General features: G+C 38.0%; 1 protein-coding gene across 1 annotated transcript in view; it reads left to right on the top strand.

The window, feature by feature from the left end:
• abca3b (ATP-binding cassette, sub-family A (ABC1), member 3b) overlaps positions 1-22,500 on the top strand; it is a 56,138-nt gene that overhangs the window by 31,256 nt on the left and 2,382 nt on the right. Inside the window, exons 13-30 of the mRNA XM_081370298.1 lie at positions 323-477; positions 1,411-1,566; positions 1,800-2,010; positions 3,354-3,504; positions 5,559-5,657; positions 7,564-7,762; positions 10,219-10,528; positions 10,611-10,884; positions 11,523-11,727; positions 12,595-12,814; positions 12,907-13,065; positions 14,080-14,240; positions 14,325-14,459; positions 15,103-15,297; positions 15,474-15,661; positions 18,002-18,172; positions 18,268-18,464; positions 18,542-18,615. Coding sequence (XP_081226424.1) covers positions 323-477; positions 1,411-1,566; positions 1,800-2,010; positions 3,354-3,504; positions 5,559-5,657; positions 7,564-7,762; positions 10,219-10,528; positions 10,611-10,884; positions 11,523-11,727; positions 12,595-12,814; positions 12,907-13,065; positions 14,080-14,240; positions 14,325-14,459; positions 15,103-15,297; positions 15,474-15,661; positions 18,002-18,172; positions 18,268-18,464; positions 18,542-18,615 — 3,260 coding nt within the window. The remainder of the gene's footprint in view (positions 1-322; positions 478-1,410; positions 1,567-1,799; positions 2,011-3,353; positions 3,505-5,558; positions 5,658-7,563; positions 7,763-10,218; positions 10,529-10,610; positions 10,885-11,522; positions 11,728-12,594; positions 12,815-12,906; positions 13,066-14,079; positions 14,241-14,324; positions 14,460-15,102; positions 15,298-15,473; positions 15,662-18,001; positions 18,173-18,267; positions 18,465-18,541; positions 18,616-22,500) is intronic.

The following is a 22,500-nucleotide window of genomic DNA, read 5'->3' as shown; positions in this document are numbered from 1 at the left end:
CAAGTTAGTCTAGCTTTTAATTTACCTTTAAATTATGATTAGCTTGTAGCTAGTTTGAAAATAGCTTAAGAACACTGTATAAATACTGATTGTAAGTTATGTTTTTTAACTTTAAACGATATTGTCCCCTTAAATAACTGTTTTGCTACTTTGTTAGCAGCTTGTATAGCTATTTACCTTGAAAGTATGATAAGCTTGAAGCTTATCTCTTAGCAGCTACACCATTGATTCTGCTCCTAGCTGTAAACAGTGATAACAGGGGTCAGTCAGAGTAGAACGCTTCTTTGCATCATTCAAATGATCTTTCTTTCTTCATTCCCAGGCCTTTTCCCGCCTAGCAGCGGCCGTGCGTACATTAACGGTTATGACATATGTCAGGATATGGCTCTGATCCGCCGCAGCCTGGGTCTTTGTCCGCAGCACGACGTGCTCTTCGACAACCTCACCGTCCGAGAACACCTGCTCTTCTACACGCAGGTAGACACAGATCACTCGAGGAGGTCTATAAGATACCTAACTCTGTGATCATCCATGTTATCCATGTTTTCTGTTCAAATGTCCTACATGCTTTTTTTTTTTTTTTTAATTAACTTGAATTCTAGCTGTCACAAACCAAACCTAAATCTACAAAGCTATTAATTTAAAGATGTTGATACAGAAACCGTACATATTATTTTTATTGTAAAATATACATTTATACACACATACCAAGTGGTTTGAAAGCGCCGGGAGACTGACTCGTTTACGTCATAGGTAATGGGCGGAGCTCTTTTGGAGGGATTTTGCTTGTCGCTAGTCTCTGACAGGTGGATTTCTTTACAGAATTATGGGTAATGTAGTTTTCGACAGGAATTATGCTAAAGTCCCCGTGAACTGGAAGTTGCAACCATCTTTTCTCCAGTGGTGTAACGTATGTCCAAGTAAAGGGGTTTTACTTTAGCACACATCCTCCATGCCTTGCTCATAGGAGATTGGCGGTTGAAGGGGAGTGGTTACGGATATTCAACCCAAGCCGTCAAACTGATGTCATCAGAGAAGGAATGCCATTCCAGAGCAGAGGCAGATTTTGATTAAAGATTACCACGACAAACACATTGTTTTCTGTGTATTAACTTGCACGGATTTGTTCACCACAAGACTAATGATGTGTGCTAACAAAGTAAATAGAGTAAATTTTTATTTCATGACGAACATGATTAGTTAAAAAATAAGCTGATAGTTGATGGCTTAGACAAAAGCATACCATTGATTAACTTCATAGCTCACATTAGGCCTGTTTTTAACAGTTTATAAATTATCGATAAAAATCAATTTCCATATGGAGAAAATTAAGGGAAAATGGATTTTTAGACTGTTGCAGACTGTTTAACATTGAGATGGATATTTACATGGCTTGTTTCTTCTCTTCAGCTAAAGGGTTACCCACGCAAAAAGATCCCAGATGAGGTCGACCGCATCCTTCGGATCCTTAATTTAGAGGATAAGCGTGATGCGCGATCCAAGACCCTCTCTGGTGGGATGAAGAGGAAGCTTTCCATCGGCATTGCTTTAATCGGAGACTCAAAGGTCAGACAACGGAAACTTTGTTTAAACCACTGCTGTTTTATTTCATATATATTTTATGTTTAGCAAATGCTTTTATGTTGCATTTGCGATAATTTTTTAAAACCTCTCCATGTTTATCCAGGTTGGTTTATGCTACCTAGCATGGTAATGCCGGTTGTATAAGTTAGATGAGGAAAGGTTTCCTATTAGCGTTAGCCACTCAGATTCTAACGAAACCCATTGTTTCCCTGTAGGTGGTTATGTTGGACGAGCCCACCTCAGGGATGGACCCCTCAGCCCGACGGGCCACCCGGGATCTGCTGCAGGGCGAGAAACGGGGACGTACCATCCTGCTCACCACACACTTCATGGACGAGGCCGACCTGCTGGGAGATCGCATCGCCATCATGGCCAGTGGGGAGCTCCAGTGCTGCGGCTCGCCGCTCTTCCTCAAGAACAAATATGGTGAGATCGCTGCAAGATCATGAGAAGAACAAAAAGAGGTTGTCATAAGTTGTTTATGCATAAAACGTGCTAGCGGAGATGATAGGAAGAGATGGCTACTTGAGGAAAATGATTTTGAGGACAGACATTTGCCAAGTCCAATATGGCGGCTATAATAAATGTATAGTAAAGTCTTGTTTTCAAGATGACAATCACACAAACCAAATTATTCCAGTAAGGGCTTTGCTTCTACCTAGAGAAGTCCCAGGGGGTTTTCAGACTTGTAGATCGTTTGTTTTGTTCTGAAACAGGGACTTACTTTGTAAAAAATGTTGCATTTTCTTCTTGGTTAGGTTCGCTTTCACAAAGCAACATTTCAAAGTGTACCAAAATGTGTTTATGCAAGTCACATGTGAGTAAAGCTCTCCGTTCAGAGTTTCCTCGCCACCATCCATCAAGATGATTGACAAGTAAGCTCAGTGAGCTTATTGCGGCTTTATCTGTAGTTGTTTAGACACACAAACACTTATATGAATGTAGCTGTCATTCCCGCTCTGGGGTGCTTTTCCCAATAGCATCATTAGCCAACAGTTCTGTCGTTATCAGCATAGTTCAATGAGTCTGTGTTTCCCAAAATGAATGAATGAAACCATAGTTACATCAAACATTTGCGAACAGCATTGCAAAGCTGTCGACAACAGTGAGCTGTGGTTAGAAGCAAAGTTTCTTCTTTTTATGACATGTGGACTCAATAAATTCTTATCTTGGGCAAAATAAGCAAGCTATTCGAATGAATATGGTTTTGGGAAACAGTCGTGAGTAGCTAGTTGGTTTCTTCAACGATCACACTGTCATACTATGGTTGTTAAACAGTGAGTTCCGTCAGTGTAGGAAACGCACCACTGGCTGATAAATGATAATTATTTTATTTAATTAAAAATGATATATATACTTGGAGCGGGAATCAAGGCTTTATCAGGACTGCATTCTTGCTTTCTCTTTGGTTTTCAAGTGCGATAACTAATGTGCTCACTCACAGAATCAGACTGCTTTTATATAACACATTCCCCGTTATAAATTATGATACCGCTTGGTTTCTTTGGTCCGTTGGTTCGGATTGCTTCATAGGACTCTTTCTCACCTCAACCAAACCGCTCTAGAGTTCGTTTTCAATCAGGTCAAAACCACCTTGTTCAGGTAATCTCAGAGAGATTGTTTTGGTGCGGATCCAAGTGGGATAGTAGTGTTCATATATGACTAAACGAATGGAACTAATGGAGAAAACACACCGGGTGTGAAAACGCCCTCAGTAAAAAGAAATGTGTATATATATTTTTTGACTGTTTCTCTTGTACTTCTCTCAGGTGCTGGTTACCACATGGTTATCGTAAAAGACGCATTTTGTAACGTGTCTGAGATCACCCGTCTAGTCCACATGTATGTGCCTGATGCCACTCTAGAGAGCAGTGCCGGCGCTGAACTCTCCTACATACTGCCCAAAGAGAGCACCAGCCGGTAAGACAACACTCAGACACAGCACATATTAGATGCCTGTTTTTTTTTTAAAGTAGTGTGAGAAACCGTGTGTTGCTTGCAATGCATTCAAACACTAATTTGCTACATTGTCAACACATGACTTCATGATTTTGCATGCTTAATGCAGCGAGTGGCGTGCTATTATTATTTTAGACGATCCAATTTTGTGTCTATTTGAATGAATCAAGTACATTGCATTGTGGGATATGATATATTTCATGTGGTGTGCTCTGGTTGTGTACTACAGATTTTGGCAAAAGTGGTAGTTTGCATAATAGAATTTGCATACATTGAACTGCATACTACAAAAAAAATCACGTGTAGTATTTTAGTATGCTGTTACAAATGCACCTTTGTCTGAAATCCTGTGCTCCAGTCAAATCCTGCTGAAGTCATCCTGACGTCTGATTTTGAAGAGGTTGTGTTGTTTAACATCAAGGTCCTCATCAGCGCTGTCTTCAATCAATAACCTCGATTGCACAAACTCAGCTGGTACTTATAAGAGACAATGAATTATGAAAAAAAGTAGTTTGGTCTTTGGTGTATACAGATGAATGTAGCGTATGAGGCTTCAGTCTTGGGTCTGATTCTTGTGAGCTGCCATAGCAACAGATGGACTAAATGTACCCATTGATCTGTTTTTTAGTGAAGATCTTGAAACAACAGTGTTCTCTGTTCATGACACACACGTATTTCTGCTCAGCGACTCTCTAAATCACCTCAATGAGAGAAAAACATCATAAAAGCACTTCGTAATAGAAATGCTTCACCCCAAAAGGAAAATGATGTCATTTTTAATCCTCAATGTTCCTGAATGTACAAAATGTTTGTTTTTTCGTGGAATCAAGGTTATTATCGTAAAGTAGTTCAGCTAGTTTTTCATTTTCAACATTTTTCATTTTCTTTTAGTTTAAGTTAAAGTACTAAAATAACTAAAACTATGGACATATTTTTAAAGGGGGGGTGAAATGCTCATTTTCACTCAATCTCCCGTTAATCTTGAGTACCTATAGAGTAATATTGCATCCTTCATATCTCCAAAAAGTCTTTTGTTTTATTATATTTTTAATTGAAAGATAGGCTGTACCGAGTCTTTCCGGAATAAAACGAGCGGCTGGGGGCGGGCCGTGTGGGCGAAGCTAAAGCTGTGCTAACGCGCCGAGCTAACAACACACAGAGACATTTGTTCAACAGTTTTACTCACCGTTCCAACGCACGACCGCGAACCTTTATCATTGTGACTGCTCGATCCTTAAGCATTAGACGATCTGCAAATCCGTCGATGTGGGCTTTGTTTATAAAACAATCATCGACGAAATGCAGGGAACAACAACAGTCTTACACAACTCCGTTTATGCTCAGGAAAACAAACTCCATCCACGGGTTCCTTAACGCTGGGTTCTTTGGGAATCTGTGCAGGGTTGTCTTGCCCTGGCAACCAAAAACACACTTCTTTGGTGACATTGACTTCCCAAAAGCCGGGCAGGGCGCTTTGATGGCGAACTGCTTTCACTCTCTTGCTCTGTTCTACGAGTGCGCGCGCGCCCGCGATCTTACCGGAGAAGTGCCCTTAGGACCCATATAAGGAAATTCTGCTCTATCGTACGTTAGACAGAGCCATACTCGAAAAAAACTTTCCGAAACTTGTGACAAACCGGAAGGAGTATTTTTGGAACAAAAATACTCCATCAAAAGTACAACTTAGTTTTTGAAACTTTGTCCATGTTTAGCATGGGAATCCAACTCTTTACCAGTGTAAAAAACTCAGTATGCATGAAATAGCATTTCACCCCCCCTTTAACAAAAACAACCAAAAATAACTTAAACTTGAACTAAAGCAAGAACAGAAAATAAAAAATAAAGTTTAATTCAAAATATTAACTAAATTTGTTAAACTAATAGAAATGAATGGATATGGATGGAATCACTGGATTTCTTTCTCTCCACTCTCAGCAGTTTCAGCAGTTCTTGATTGTCCTGTCTGTTGAGGCTTGAGTTTGCACTGCGCTCTCAGATCTGGTGTTTCTCCGCAGGTTTGAGCTGCTGTTTGCTGAGTTGGAGATGAATCGAGACGAGCTGGGCATCGCCAGCTACGGGGCGTCCGTGACAACCATGGAGGAGGTTTTTCTCAGGTATCTGACCACAAGAAAAGTCTCCTATTGATAAAAGCTCCAATTTTATTCAGTAAAGTTTTTGGAGTTGTGATATAATGTTGATCCCCATCTTTTTCATTTTATATTGTGTTCCGGTTTTCCACACTGAATTAGAGCTCTGTGAGAAACTGATTTCCCACCGGCTCTTGACTCACACATATATTTCCCCTACCTGCTGCTGCCAGTGTTATTTTAGGATTATTTATTTATTTACTCTTATATAACTTATTAACATTTATAATTGTATATTTTCTGTTTCATATTTAAATTTTATTATGTGCTTTTTTTGTCCTTTTTGTTTATTTTTAATATTTTTATATAGCTTTATTACATGGCTTGGCTGAATTCCAATGTAGAATGCGGTCTGTTATTTCTTGATAACAGATCTCTGCGAAGTATAACAGACCGTTGCCATGAAAAACAGCGCATTGCTATGGACGCGGAACGGACTATTTTCTTTGCCGGAAGCAATACAATTGTTTTTAAATCAATAAATTCCTTTTTAAATCAATAATTCGTGGCAAATTATTTATTTATTTTGTAGGTAGCCATGTAATAAGCGGGATAATTTATAGAGTAGTACTCTATACATTATCCCTTACTTAATTTATTTGAATTTCAGTTTTAGTCGTTTAAGTACTTCAACTTCAACTTATTTATTGCAATTAGTTTTCATCTAATATTTTAATAATAATAATACATTTTATTTCAGCTGAACAAAAACAATTATTAATAGTTTTAATGAACAATAACAACACTGGGCTCCTCTTCATAAACAGCTTTTCATGTTGTCTCATACTACATGAACATGTTTGCTGAGATGTAAACATGAAAACGGATGTGGAAAAAAATTGTGGTATAAAAAAAACGGATGGTATAAAAAATTACCATTTTTTTATACCATGGTCTGGGCGAATACTCGATTCTGATTGGCTGCAGGGTGTCCGTTAAAAAGTGATAATGTACACCTAGGAAAGGCGTCCTGTCAATTTGCCTGATGACAGTACTAAATGATTGTGCTGGCTCAAACTCACTGATCAACTGCTGCGGTCGGGTCGCTGTGGCCACGTTGCTTGGCAACGCCTGTACACGGGAGATTATTAAATAGTGTGCTCGACTTAATAAATAAAAACCCTCACGATTTTTACTCTAAAACACATTAAAGTATTATTAATTGATCAAATATTTCTTTCTTTCATAAGTGACCATGGTATAAGCGGGTTAAGGCCCTTCGAGGTGTCCATTGTCAGGTATAAATGGACTTCGGCGAAGGCAACCGCCGGTTCACGCCTCGCCGTCGTCCATTAATACCTGATAATGGACACCTCGAAGGGCATTAACCCTTACCTAAACAGTATGTTCCCTGATTTTAACACTGACCGTCCACTTTGAAATCATGCCACGTATTCTGAATGCTTTTAAAAAAGAGAAATGATCTCTGTAAACACGTTAGGAACTAAAAAGAATCGCTTAATTGGATATATGAACTGATTCTTTTAAAATAATTGATTTGCAGGGCTTCTTAACCATACAGGGAACTGTGTTATTGAAAACACACCCTGCGGAAACATGCTCAGTCTCTGGTGTGCCATTCAGAGAAGATTTTTTTTTATCAATTCTCCTTCACATTCACAAAACATTTTTCATGATGGATTTGGAGAGCTGTAGGACAGGGTTCGGAGTGACAGGTTACAGTGACATCATTGCTTTCTCTCCTTCAGCATAATTTCTCTGAGCCCTTCTACGTTTTATATAACCACTTCTGTGTAGGCACATTGAATGGCTGTCCAGCTGTGTTCCAGTAACAGCCACCTTCATGCAGATCCTTATGTTTGTTTCGTCTTTTTATGTAACCGTGTGTGTTTGCGTGCGCTCAATCTCGCAGGGTCGGGAAGCTCGTGGACTCCAGTCTGGATATTCAAGCCATCCAGCTCCCTGCTCTGCAGTACCAGCATGAGCGGAGGTCACATGACTGGACCATGGACGACTCCAGCAGCATCAGCGGCATGACTGATGTGACGGATTTCACCGACAGCGGCACTATGATCTCAGAGGACTGCTCCAATATCAAACTCAACACCGGGGTTAGTGCTTTTAGCGCTTTGCTGTGCTTTTATAAATGAAGTGAAATATTATTTTTCTAGGTGACATTAAAGGTGCAGTAAGTGATTTCTGAGAAACGCTGTTGATATTTGAAATCACCAAAAATCACCAAACATGCCCCTACCCAAAATGATCACACTTCTATCTTGATAGCTCCGCCCCCAAATTCACGAACACGCTATGCGACATAGGCACTAATGAGTGTATACGCCCCTCACTGCTGATTGGGTACAATTGTGTTTTGGTGCTCTGTCCGATCCACTTTCAACAGCATTTCTCAGAAATCGCTTACTGCACTTTTGATCCTATAATCTAACATTGAATGAGAAACCCAAGCCAGAATATTATAGACACGTGGACTATAGAGCCATGCAATTACCTGTCAGCGACTTTTGTACCACACAATACTACTGTATATTATAATAATAAATAATAATTGCTTACATTCACCTCTTGATCCCACTGTGCGTTTTCCAGGCTTTTTGTTCTCTAATAACAAAATACGCCAGGAAAATAATAAAGAAGAATTGTTTTATTTATCAGCTCAAGGTCAGAGAAAGGAGGCGCTTTAGAAAATGTTGTTGAGGAGGTCACATTAAATGGTAGTGGTTGTTTTATTTTTGTTTCTGTTTTATACAGATATTGCAGTCCTGTTTGGGACATTTTATATAGTTTAGTACCCTGATTTGTGTGTGTGGGGGGGGTTTGTGTGGGTTGTTGTTGTTGTTGTTGTTGTTGTTTTGTTTTGTTTTTTAGCATTAACATCAAGTAAAATTATTACAATTAAAAATCAATTATTTAATTATTTTAAACACTGTAAAAAAGAAAAAAGCTAGTATGGGTTGTAAGTAACTTGGTTGTTGATTTAGTGTAAAGCTGGTTTGTATTTATTGATAAAATTAAATTTCCCATAAACTACTAAATGTTTTTTTTTTATATAATTTTTCATATAATAGCTTTGGTATCATTTGATTCAAATAATGTTACTTCCTTGGGGTGTGAGACTTTTGTGCAGTATATTTTTTTTAATGACAGTTTAATGCAGTATTTTTTTTACACAATATATATACACATATATAAGTATGTATTTGTGTATATGCAGTATATGTATAATTATACTACAGGGCCGTTGAATGCTTGAATCTGATTGGTTGACGAACATTCTAAGGTGTGCATTATTTTCAGGGAAACGCACAGCTAAAGTAGTTCCAGGCAGGTCTTGACCGCATTACAGTTTCATATCACTTCGCGTAGTTAACGGTAATAACGGAAAATAGGATACAATTCATAACAAGAAAAAACATTTAGCCGCATGCGCTTTATCTGCCATTTTCAATGTCTAGCTTCACAATCAATAGAAACATGCAGTTTAATTTTAATAAATAAAGCCTATATTTCTATCTATAATCAATAGAAAATTAAACTGAATATAGGCTAAATAAATGCATAGTCCTGCAGCACGGATTTTTATTGCAGATAATATAACAAATAAATAATTATTTATAGGCCTTACTTGTTAAAAGGCTTCCCCCCCCCATTTATTTGGCTAGTCTGTCATCTGTCAATAATAGAAAAAAAAAGAATGAACGAATTAATTAAAACAAATTGAATTAATAAATAAATAATAATATTGACGCACATGCTCTTCGGTCTCATTATTGCAACATCTCTCTCTAATAACTGCATAAAGCCGAGCCGAGGACACAAGGCCGGTTATGAATGTAATTTGATGACTGATCATGCCCAAACGCGTTTTGGAATTAACAACGGAGGCATGGGATTAGATGCGTAAGAAATTAGTCCTACATACAAGAGCGTTTTAATGACAAAAACTTACCACCTCGGGTGTGCATTATTTTTCTAATAATTCAACGGCCTGTCGTCAATTATTCCTTACATATATATGTGTTTTTGTCATTAAAACGCTCTTGTATATGTATATATATATATATATATATATATATATATATATATATATATATATATCATTAAATCTTCATCAAATATATATATACACAAACACACATTATGTAATATTCTGACAGCTCTAATTGTAATTAATTATTATCTAATTGTATTTTATTTATTATAAAATGTATTCCTGTGATCAAATCTGAATTGTCAGCATCATTACTCCAGTCTTCAGTGTCACATGATCCTTCAGAAATCATCCTGATATGATGATTTGATGCTCAGGAAACATGTCTGATTTTTTGATGAATAGAAAGAACATCAAAAGAACAGCATTTTTAATTTATTTGAAATAGAAATCTTTTGTAACATAAATTGAATCTGTCTTTGCTGAATAAAAGTGTTAATTTATTTATAAAAGGATTAAGATGGATGAATGGATAGATAGATAGACAGAATATTGGTTCTCTCTTTTTTGCATTTATTGTATTTGTAAACATTATTTTCTGCCTGTTTTTATCCTCAGGCCAGACTCTATATGCAGCAGTTCTACGCTATGTTCCTGAAGAGGGCGCTCTACAGCTGGCGCAACTGGAAAGTGATGGTGGCTCAGTTCCTGGTGCCGCTCATCTTCACAGTGGTGGCTCTAGTGGTGGCCCGTACCGTACCTAGGAGCCATAACTCGCCCCAGCTCCGCCTGGCACTAAAGCAGTACGGCCCTACCCACGTACCCGTGGCCTTAGATGCCCACGCTGGGCCGTTGGCTGCAGCTCTGGCTGAGATCTATGCCACACAGCTGCCTTCCCAGAGAGCCACGGCTGACACTAATATAACAGGTATCGCTGCTCTTATTATGCTTGTGTGATGCGCGGTAGCTGCCTTGACAACATCCTAACATCCTAATGTTTGTCTGTTCAGATTTCTCAGATTACGTGCTATATAACGCCATGCGGGAGGGCGGAGCTTTCAACGAGCACTGTGTGGTGGGCGCCGCTTTCAGGGGCAGATCCAGGAAGTACGCTGAGGTCATCGGCTACTTCAACAACCAGGGCTACCACACCTCCGCATCGGCGCTCATGCTGGTTGACAACGCTCTCTACAAGCTACTAGCAGGACCCAACGCCTCTATCCGCACTGGAAATTACCCCATGCCCCGCAACATGTCCGAGGCTGCGCAGAGCCAGCTGTCTGAGTACGTGCCAGCTTTTTGAATATGCCCAATAGAACTCCATTTCATGTTTTCCTAAATTCCATTTGATCCTTTCCCAAATTCTTTGTTTTTCTGGATTCCGTTAAATCAACAAAAATAATGTCTTATTAATCTAATAATTTATTAACTTGTTAACATTTTAACAATAACAGGGCCCTAAGAAAATGCCTTTTAGTATTTTTCCCCCAGAAATTCTGTTACGTTTACAACGTAATCAAATGAAAATGTAACATTTTTAGCAAGAAGTGTTGCAAAACAGAGTTAAGATCTTTGCTATCTTGTTTGTCTGCGTTTTCCGCAACAAGCATTTTAAATGGTGTTTTGACAATTCAGCGCCATCGAATTACAAATACGAAAAAAATGCATACAAAAATTTCGGACTCAGTGTGCAAGGACCTTATTATTGCTTTAAGAATTATGTGTAGTTGACAAATATGTAGCTGAAACACATTGCATAACATGCAGACTTCATGTTTAAACCGCAGTCTTTTTAAAGTTAAATATCGCGATTTGAACAAACCCAGAACCCTAAGTTAACTTTTAGTTGCACTTTTTTTTTAGTTGCACGGCACATTTAGCTGTTTGGTTGTTTCATCGATCTTCCATTTTTGTCTCTACAGGGGTCAGACAGGCTTCGCCATCGCTATAAACCTCATGTACGGCATGGCGTCATTAGCCAGCACCTTTGCCCTGCTCCTCGTCTCTGAGCGGTCGGTGAAGTCTAAGCACTTGCAGCAGGTCAGCGGGGTCTACCTCTCCAACTTCTGGTTCTCCGCCCTGCTGTGGGACCTCATCAACTTCCTGTTGCCCTGCCTGCTCATGCTGGTCAGTATGAACGTACTGTCTAGGACAATAGTTCTTAATCTGGGGGCCTCATCGCAATTGCAAGATGGCTCAAAATGGTTTAAAATAAGACAAAATGTGATTTAAAATACACTAAAACAGCTCAAATGTAAGCTGATGTCATATATTTCTTGAATTTTAAGAAAGGGATGAATTTTAATTCATTCCCTCATTTCTTGTTTGTGAACCAAGGTTCCCACAGTCTTGGAAAACCTAGAAATGTTAAAAGTTCCATTTCTAGACCTGGAAAAGTCATCGAAAGTAGAAGTCATGGACATTTATATAACCAATGTATATTTTATTGAAATGAAATTGCTATTTGGGAGTACAATAATAATTTGTGATATGTACATTTATTGATAATAAAAAGTGCAAACTCGTTTCAGTTTTTTTAAAAAAATTATGGAATTGTATTTAAATGATTTAGAATCATTTTATTTTATTATTTCAAGTAAACGTTATTAGAAAAATAATTAATAATATTTAAATAATGATTTAACTGTTAAATTCTAGTTATTTTGCCACTCCTAGTCTCTGCAAATAAAGAAACGTTAAAAAGAGCAGCTTTGTCTTTACAGCAGACGTACCAGAAATATCTTGGGGGTCCTTCATATGTTTTGCAAGGGAGTCAAAAAAATTGAAAACCACTGGTCTAGGACATATTTATCATTTGACATGCAAGAGCAACATATTGTTTCAGAACTTCATAGACCTTAGTCCCAGCAGAACCGTTTACGGAATCCTGGGATTAAATTAGAACAGGTTCTCAACTATGTCGTCTGCTCTGACTGAATGTCTATATGTTCAACTAAGCTCAACATTCTTGACGTGTTTGTTTTTTTCTCTCAGGTGGTCTTCCGAGTGTTTTCAGTAAAAGCGTTCGTGGCTGACAACCACCTGGTGGATGTTCTACTGTTGCTGCTTCTGTATGGCTGGGCGGTGATTCCCCTCATGTACCTGCTCAGCTTCCTGTTCTCCACGGCGGCCACAGCCTACACGCGCCTCACCATCTTCAACATCCTCAGCGGCACAGCAACCTTCCTCGCGGTCACCATCATGACCATACCTGGTGAGAAATGCATGTCCACACTCGTGCGCTCAGAATGCTTTTCATTTCTTGCAACAACTTGTATTCACACACCTCGTGTTCTTGTGGTCCAGAGCTGAATCTGCTAGACCTCTCCTATATCCTGGATAAAGTCTTCCTGATCTTCCCGAATTACTGCCTGGGCATGTCCTTCAGCGAGTTCTACCAGAACTACGAGATCATCACCTTCTGCACCTCCAGCATCTTTGCCGAGTACATCTGCAAGTACTACAGTGAGTGAACGGTTCTGTTTCTGGTGTTGCTCTGGGCAGCTCCGACCACAGTGAATTGTCCAAAATTGATGAATATGATGGATGATTAGAAATGATAAATGGATGTTAGAAATGATGGTTAGTTAGATATGAAGAGTGGATGTATGGTTAGAATTGATGGATGTATGGTTATATGATAGATGGATGTTAGATATGAAGAATAGATGGTTAGATATAAAGAGTGAATGGTTAGATATGACAGATTATGGTTACATATAATGGATGGATGGATTGTTAGATATGATAGATGGATGGTTAGACAAGATAGATGGATGGTTATATATGATGGATATGATGAATGGATGGATGGTCGAATGGTTTGATATGATAGATCGATGGTTAGATATGATAAATGGATTGTTAGATATGATGGATGGATGGTTAGACAAGATAGATGGATGGATGGATGGTTAGATAGCAAGGAAGGATGGATTGATGGGTAGATATGATGGATGGATGGTTAGATATGATGGATGGATGGTTAGATATGATATAACTTCATGTTAGATATGATTGATGGATAGATATGATGGATGGATGGATGGATGGATGGATGATTAGATATGATGGAAGGATGGATATGATGGATGGATGAATGGTTATATATGATGGTTATAAATGATACATGGATGGTTGTATCTAATTGTTGGTTATATATGAAAACTTGTAAATGATTTCCATGTCGTTTAGTTGCGTTGGATTTGGTGCCGACTCATTTTAGGAATTAGAAATGTGCTTTCACTTGATAATGTAAATGTGAAGCTGTGGACACTAAATCTTCTGTTCGGCCTGTTTTCTGTAAAGTTAGCCTGTGTGTGTCCATGCTAATTAAATCATCTGCAGTGTTTGCTGTGTTGATGAGCTACGATATTGAAAATCCTGATTTTATTTGATTGTTGGTAAACCTTTTGAATCTTAGCATCATCTGGCACACTTAACAGGGGACTGTGTTGACATTCTCATTGTCGTCTGCAGACATCACGTATCAAGTGAACTACTTTTCCATGGACGAGCCCGGAGTGGGCCGCTTCCTGGTGGCCATGTCCGTGCAGGGTGTCGTCTTCATCGCCCTGGTCTTCTTCATTGAGCTCCGGTGCATCCGTACACTACTCAACCTCTTCAGGAGACGCAAGAAGGTGGGAGAGGAGGGAAAATATGCTGCTAAAATATTATTGGTTTGTGTGTTATCAGTCACAATCATGGGTGTGTGTTTTTGTCAGGCTCTGCTATTGGCAGAAGAAGCTCTTCAACCCGAGGACAGAGATGTTGCCGAGGAGAGGAAGAGAGTTTTGGATTGCCAGCCAGTGGTTGAGTCCATGGTGGGCAGCCCACTCATTCTACAGGAGATCAGCAAGGTATGCCGTCACATAATATTATTTGGCTCCAAACTACTGTATGTACCATAAGGTTTCAGTTTCCACTGGTCTATATTTTCCTGCCATTTTAAGGTTTGTTGATGGATTCAATTCACCTACAGATTCCATCAGTGAGAAGATATTTTTGCAATGATTTAATCTATCAGAAAGAAAATTCCACTTTATAATTGCCACATTGCCCTAAGTGTACAAAACCAGTTGGATGGCACTGCCACCTATTGGCCAAAATGTATAAAACATGCAGAAAATCCATAATCTCAAAATTGCTTGGGAATAATTTGGCCTAAGATCACGCTTCTTGATTTACTAAGACTAACAATTTCCAAGGTCCTTTCTATGGCTTTCTGTCAAATATATCCAGTCTTTGCCAAAATTATCTGTCGTAGTATTCAAAGGAAGCCTCACAAAAGTGTACAACAACGTTCTACAGAAGATAGTTGCTGGCAAATATGCTAAACAGTAAGTTATGTATGGTTTTGCATATTATCACAAAGCAAATATCATTGCCCCAATGCCCTGAAAACACCATGTTAATTTGGTCACAGCATCATCTACTTATTTAGTTAACTGCGATTGTCCTTTTCTCCTCCTTTGCCTAAGATCTGTGGTTGTGTTTCACTAGGTATATTCAGGCGGGCAGACGCTGTTAGCAGTGGACCGTTTGTCCCTGGCCGTTGGGAAGGGTGAGTGCTTTGGTTTGCTGGGATTTAATGGAGCAGGGAAGACAACGACATTCAAAATGCTGACGGGAGATGAAAGCGTAACCTCAGGGGATGCCTTTATTGACGGCTACAGCATCCTCCGAGATGTGAAAAAGGTTGGCCATTTTGTTATCTCATATTTGACACTTCATATAAAAGTTTCAGTTCCTGAACACTGGAGATTTACATATGATATTTTGACTTTTTTTGATCATAGTTGGGATATGTGAATGATATATGATTCAACAGAGTTAATCATTGTTAAATATTGTTAAATATGACTTCGCTTCAGGTGCAACAGAGAATCGGCTACTGTCCCCAGTTTGACGCGGTGCTGGATCACATGACGGGGCGGGAAACCCTGAGCATGTATGCCAGACTGAGGGGCATCCCGGAGAAGTATACCACCGCCTGTGTAGAAAACGTCCTGCGCTCGCTGCTGCTCGAACCTCACGCTGACAAACTCGTCCGCAGCTACAGGTATGAACGTGAGACCTGAGATAAAGAGTGGTTAGTTGTGCTGAATGGATATGATCTAGATATAATGAACGGATGGTTAGATATGATGAATAGATGGTTAGATATGATGAATAGATGGTTAGATATGATGAATTAGATGGTTAGATATGATGAATAGATGGTTAGATGTGATGAATAGATGGTTAGATGTGATGAATAGATGGTTAGATATGATGAAAAGATGGTTAAATATGATGAATAGATGGTTAGATATGATGAAAAGATGGTTAGATATGATGAATAGATGTTAGATATGATGAATAGATGTTAGATATGATGAATTACAGTAGATGGTTAGATATGATGAAAAGATGGTTAGATATGATGAATAGATGGTTAGATATGATGAATAGATGGTTAGATATAATGAATAGATGGTTAGATATGATGAAAAGATGGTTAGATGTGATGAATAGATGGTTAGATGTGATGAATAGATGGTTAGATGTGATGAATAGATGGTTAGATGTGATGAATAGATTTTTAGATATGATGAATAGATGGTTAGATGTGATGAATAGATGGTTAGATGTGATGAATAGATGGTTAGATGTGATGAATAGATGGTTAGATGTGATGAATAGATGGTTAGATGTGATGAATAGATTTTTAGATATGATGAATAGATTTTTAGATATGATGAATAGATGGTTAGATGTGATGAATAGATGGTTAGATGTGATGAATAGATTTTTAGATATGATGAATAGATGGTTAGATATGATGAAAAGATGGTTAGATGTGATGAATAGATGGTTAGATGTGATGAATAGATGGTTAGATGTGATGAATAGATGGTTAGATGTGATGAATAGATTTTTAGATATGATGAATAGATGGTTAGATGTGATGAATAGATGGTTAGATGTGATGAATAGATTTTTAGATATGATGAATAGATGGTTAGATGTGATGAATAGATGGTTAGATGTGATGAATAGATGGTTAGATGTGATGAATAGATGGTTAGATGTGATGAATAGATTTTTAGATATGATGAATAGATTTTTAGATATGATGAATAGATGGTTAGATGTGATGAATAGATGGTTAGATGTGATGAATAGATTTTTAGATATGATGAATAGATGGTTAGATATGATGAAAAGATGGTTAGATGTGATGAATAGATGGTTAGATGTGATGAATAGATGGTTAGATGTGATGAATAGATGGTTAGATGTGATGAATAGATTTTTAGATATGATGAATAGATGGTTAGATGTGATGAATAGATGGTTAGATGTGATGAATAGATTTTTAGATATGATGAATAGATGGTTAGATGTGATGAATAGATGGTTAGATGTGATGAATAGATTTTTAGATATAATGAATAGATGGTTAGATATGATGAAAAGATGGTTAGATGTGATGAATAGATGGTTAGATGTGATGAATAGATGGTTAGATGTGATGAATAGATGGTTAGATGTGATGAATAGATTTTTAGATATGATGAATAGATGGTTAGATGTGATGAATAGATGGTTAGATGTGATGAATAGATGGTTAGATGTGATGAATAGATTTTTAGATATGATGAATAGATGGTTAGATGTGATGAATAGATGGTTAGATATGATGAATAGATGGTTAGATGTGATGAATAGATGGTTAGATGTGATGAATAGATGGTTAGATGTGATGAATAGATGGTTAGATGTGATGAATAGATGGTTAGATATGATGAATAGATTTTTAGATATGATGAATAGATGGTTAGATGTGATGAATAGATGGTTAGATATGATGAATAGATGGTTAGATGTGATGAATAGATGGTTAGATGTGATGAATAGATGTTAGATGTGATGAAAATATGGTTAGATATGATGAATAGATGGTTAGATATGATAAATAGATGGTTAGATATGATGAATAGATGGTTAGATGTGATGAATAGATGGTTAGATATGATGAATAGATGGTTAGATGTGATGAATAGATGGTTAGATGTGATGAATGGTTAGATGTGATGAATAGATGGTTAGATGTGATGAATAGATGGTTAGATGTGATGAATAGATGGTTAGATATGTTATAAGAGTGGATGCATAATTAGATATGATGAATGAATGGTTAGTTGTGCTGAATGGATATGATCTAGATATAATGAACGGATGTTTAGATACGATGAATGATAGATTGGTAGTTAGATGATGGATAGAAGGTGGGAATTGAATGAGTAGTTGAGATTGAAGTGTAGAGAAAAAGATGCAACAGGAAGACTGAATGTCAGAAGTAAAATCGTTTGTTTGTGAAATGTATTCTAAGTTTTCTATTGGTTCTTCTGCACAGTGGCGGCAATAAGAGGAAGTTGAGTGCAGGCATGGCTCTGATCGGTGGGCCACCCGTGATCTTTCTGGACGAGCCTTCCACTGGCATGGACCCCGTGGCCAGACGGTTGCTTTGGGACGCGATCACACGAACCAGAGAGTCTGGCAAAGCCATCATTATAACCTCACACAGGTAAGTCACACATCTCCTGACTAACACAGATATGAACTGCAAATGAAAAGAGCATGTTACAGCAGAACAAACCCTGTCTCATTGTCTCTCTGCAGTATGGAGGAGTGCGAGGCGCTGTGTACTCGGCTGGCTGTCATGGTGAACGGCCAGTTCAAATGTCTGGGCAGCCCACAGCACCTGAAGAGCAAGTTTGGGAGCGGTTACACGCTGCTGGCCAAAGTCCGTGTGGAGACCGAGATAGAGGAGATGGACCTTCAGCTCTTCAAAGACTTCATTGAAAACACCTTTCCAGGTATTTAAATGACACGCTTTGTATTTCCGCTGGACAGTTGGACAGTTTTGAAACCTTTCACCTGATGGCTTTCATAGGGAGTTCACTGAAGGATGAACACCAGGGGATGGTCCACTATCACCTGACTGACAAAACTCTTACCTGGGCACAGGTACGTCTCAATGCTTACCCATACTTACCCAAATGTGCAGTTTCCCTCAATGCAATGCTCTGAACTTGACCTTCCATTTCTAGTTTGATCTCAGCTGCATTTAAAAAAAAAAAAAAAAAAAAAAAATAGAAAAAAAAATAAAAAAAATAATCCAATTTACAATTTTTGGGTGAATTTTAAACAAAATTAAACAAAGATTGCAACATAATTTCCACTAAATTATGGGTAACTAACTGGTTGCCACTCTCTAAACATTATTGTTACATAGCCTACTTTTTCATATGATACTTTTTTTTGTGATTTAACTTTTTATTCAAATGTAAAATGTAATCAGTTTTGTGTACCAAAAACAACACTTAACACAAACTAAATAAAATTGCCAAAGCCTTAGAGAAGAAATATATATATATATATATATATATATATATATATATATATATATATATATATATATATATATATATATATATATACACTCACCTAAAGGATTATTAGGAACACCTGTTGAATTTATCATTAATGCAATTATCTAATCAACCAATCACATGGCAGTTGCTTCAATGCATTTAGGGGTGTGGTCCTGGTCAAGACAATCTCCTGAACTCCAAACTGAATGTCAGAATGGGAAAGAAAGGTGATTTAAGCAATTTTGAGCGTGGCATGGTTGTTGGTGCCAGACGGGCCGGTCTGAGTATTTCACAATCTGCTCAGTTACTGGGATTTTCATGCACAACCATTTCTAGGGTTTACAAAGAATGGTGTGAAAAGGGAAAAACATCCAGTATGAGGCAGTCCTGTGGGCGAAAATGCCTTGTTGATGCTAGAGGTCAGAGGAGAATGGGCCGACTGATTCAAGCTGATAGAAGAGCAACTTTGACTGAAATAACCACTCGTTACAACCGAGGTATGCAGCAAAGCATTTGTGAAGCCACAACACGCACAACCTTGAGGCAGATGGGCTACAACAGCAGAAGACCCCACCGGGTACCACTCATCTCCACTACAAATAGGAAAAAGAGGCTACAATTTGCACGAGCTCACCAAAATTGGACAGTAGAAAACTGGAAAAATGTTGCCTGGTCTGATGAGTTTCGATTTCTGTTGAGACATTCAGATGGTAGAGTCAGAATTTGGCGTAAACAGAATGAGAACATGGATCCATCATGCCTTGGTACCACTGTGCAGGCTGGTGGTGGTGGTGTAATGGTGTGGGGGATGTTTTCTTGGCACACTTTAGGCCCCTTAGTGCCAATTGGGCATCGTTTAAATGCCACGGCCTACCTGAGCATTGTTTCTGACCATGTTCATCCCTTTATGACCACCATGTACCCATCCTCTGATGGCTACTTCCAGCAGGATAATGCACCATGTCACAAAGCTTGAATCATTTCAAATTGGTTTCTTGAACATGACAATGAGTTCGCTGTACTAAAATGGCCCCCACAGTCACCAGATCTCAACCTAATAGAGCATCTTTGGGATGTGGTGGAACGGGAGCTTCATGCCCTGGATGTGCATCCCACAAATCTCCATCAACTGCAAGATGCTATCCTATCAATATGGGCCAACATTTCTAAAGAATGCTTTGAGCAACTTGTTGAATCAATGCCACGTATAATTAAGGCAGTTCTGAAGGCGAAAGGGGGTCAAACACAGTATTAGTATGGTGTTCCTAATAATCCTTTAGGTGAGTGTATGTATGATGTATATATATTAGGGGTGTAACGGTACGTGTATTCGTACCGGACTCTTTCGGTACAGGGCTTTCGGTTCGGTGCACGTTTGTTTGCTCACAGGGTCGCAAGACGGCGTAAATATGCATCTGATGAGTTTTATCGAGTTGATGTCAATAGCGCGCGCTTTCTATATGCATATTCATATTTTGCCGCTGCTATGTGAAAAAATCCAGCAAAATGCGCCGACGCGTTTGTCGACCCCAGAGGATTAACTTTAGCCTAACCATAAATTGTGATTAAAATATATATGATCACTCACATCAAGACGCCGCTGCGGTGGTGGAGTCCATGCAGGATCGAGGAGCAGCGTTTGGCACTGCGTCGCTGTTCAGCGCGAGCTGTGTGGAGAAGCCCATTTCCACCTCTATTGCGTTGGAGAAGCAATTCCGCGTAAAATGCAGGTTTTACACTCACGGTCTTCCAGGCCAAGTGCATGCAAACAATGGCGCCTAATTTCCAAGTCTGCTGGAAAGCTATGCAGTCCAGCAGTGCTGTTGCACCCAGCAACACTACACCATAGACTGTACTACACCTACTAAATACAGATAAATCTACGCTAGCTCATCCAAGGGCGTGGTAGCTCGTACCAAGGGAGGGCGTGGTGAGCTGGAACCTGCCTACGTCACGCAGTACTGCTTACGTCACGAAGTACCGCAACATCCAATAGGAAAATTCGACTGCAGTAGCCACCGTTCAACCTGAAGAGGGCAGCACTCAGACGTTTTTACACCATATATTGTAGAATTAAAACACTTTATACCCAAATGTCAAAAAAGTTACTCGAATCAATGAACAGCACTAATAAAGCCCCATTCTTACAGATCATTAACTAAAAAAAGTTGGTTTAGGGTTTAGTTACCCTTTAACGTGAAATTTCTCTGTAGTAGACTTCTGTTTGCTGAGCTGGTATAGTCATGCTGGCAACAATGGTACACTTAGGATCTGATCACATGCTCTGGTAATAATAGCTTTGTAGGACTATATTTTATTTTGATAATTAGAAAAATATATATATAAAAAAAATCTTAAATTGATTATGTTGATCGATTACTGAAAAATAATAATACATTGATATATTTATGTTTAATATTATTTTAATATAGGGCTATTTACTGTTCCTTTTTTTCCCCGGTGTTTCATTTAATTAGGTGATTCTAAGTTTAATTATTGATGATTACAAGCTTGGAGGAATTGCAATTAATTACAGCAAATTGTGCAATTAATTAGTTAATTTTTTTTAATCGATTCCCAGCGTTAATTTTTAAATATGAGTAGGCCTACAAGCTGGGATTGGTAATGCTGCACTATAATCATAGTTATTTATTTATATTTTTCATTAAATTTATTATGTGATATTGGTTTGAGACTGAGAGTATTTTATTTAGTGGAGAACTTTGCAGCAGTATTTTATTTCGTATTCTTTTTTTTATTTTATATATATTTTATTATATTTTATTAAAAAGTGTTTAAAAAAGTGTAAACAAATTGTTAAAAAAAAGTTTATAGTAATAAACAACCTGCAGTTTAATGTTTGCATTTCTTTCCCTTACTGTACCGAAAATAAACCGAACCGTGAATTTAAAACCGAGGTACGAGGTACCTGACACGACTCCCAAGTTGCTCTTTGCAGAAATTAAGTTTTATTCACGGCCGGGCGAGCACTTGTCACAGCAACCAAGTAAAACTCCTGAACAAAAGATACATGTACATTTAAATCTTACAATTGAGTAAAAATCAACATCACTCAAGTCTTCTTCACTGTGCTCTGGTGATGAGTTTAAAAATGATTTAAGCTAATCACATGACTGTTTGTTCTACTGTGTTAAGCAAGTCTACATGATCTTTGACCTGAGCATACTTAGTCTCCATTTTTCTGTACATTTCATGCTGAAAATACCCTTTTTACCATTTCTGACGCCATTACATTAATATTTTTATTACAATATATATATATATATATATCTATATATAAACAAGTATTAAGTATTGTATTGATTTTTAAGAATTCAGGGAATTACCTCGAGATACTGTAGTAAGAAGTCAGATTTCCATGACTATACACACACACATATATTTACACATATATACACACATATATTTATTTATTTATTTATATATATATATATATATATATATATATATATATATA

This window comes from Scardinius erythrophthalmus (genome assembly GCF_964197995.2).
Source record: "Scardinius erythrophthalmus genome assembly, chromosome: 1".
Lineage (NCBI taxonomy): Eukaryota > Metazoa > Chordata > Actinopteri > Cypriniformes > Leuciscidae > Scardinius > Scardinius erythrophthalmus.
This window is presented reverse-complemented; position numbering and strand designations above follow the sequence as displayed.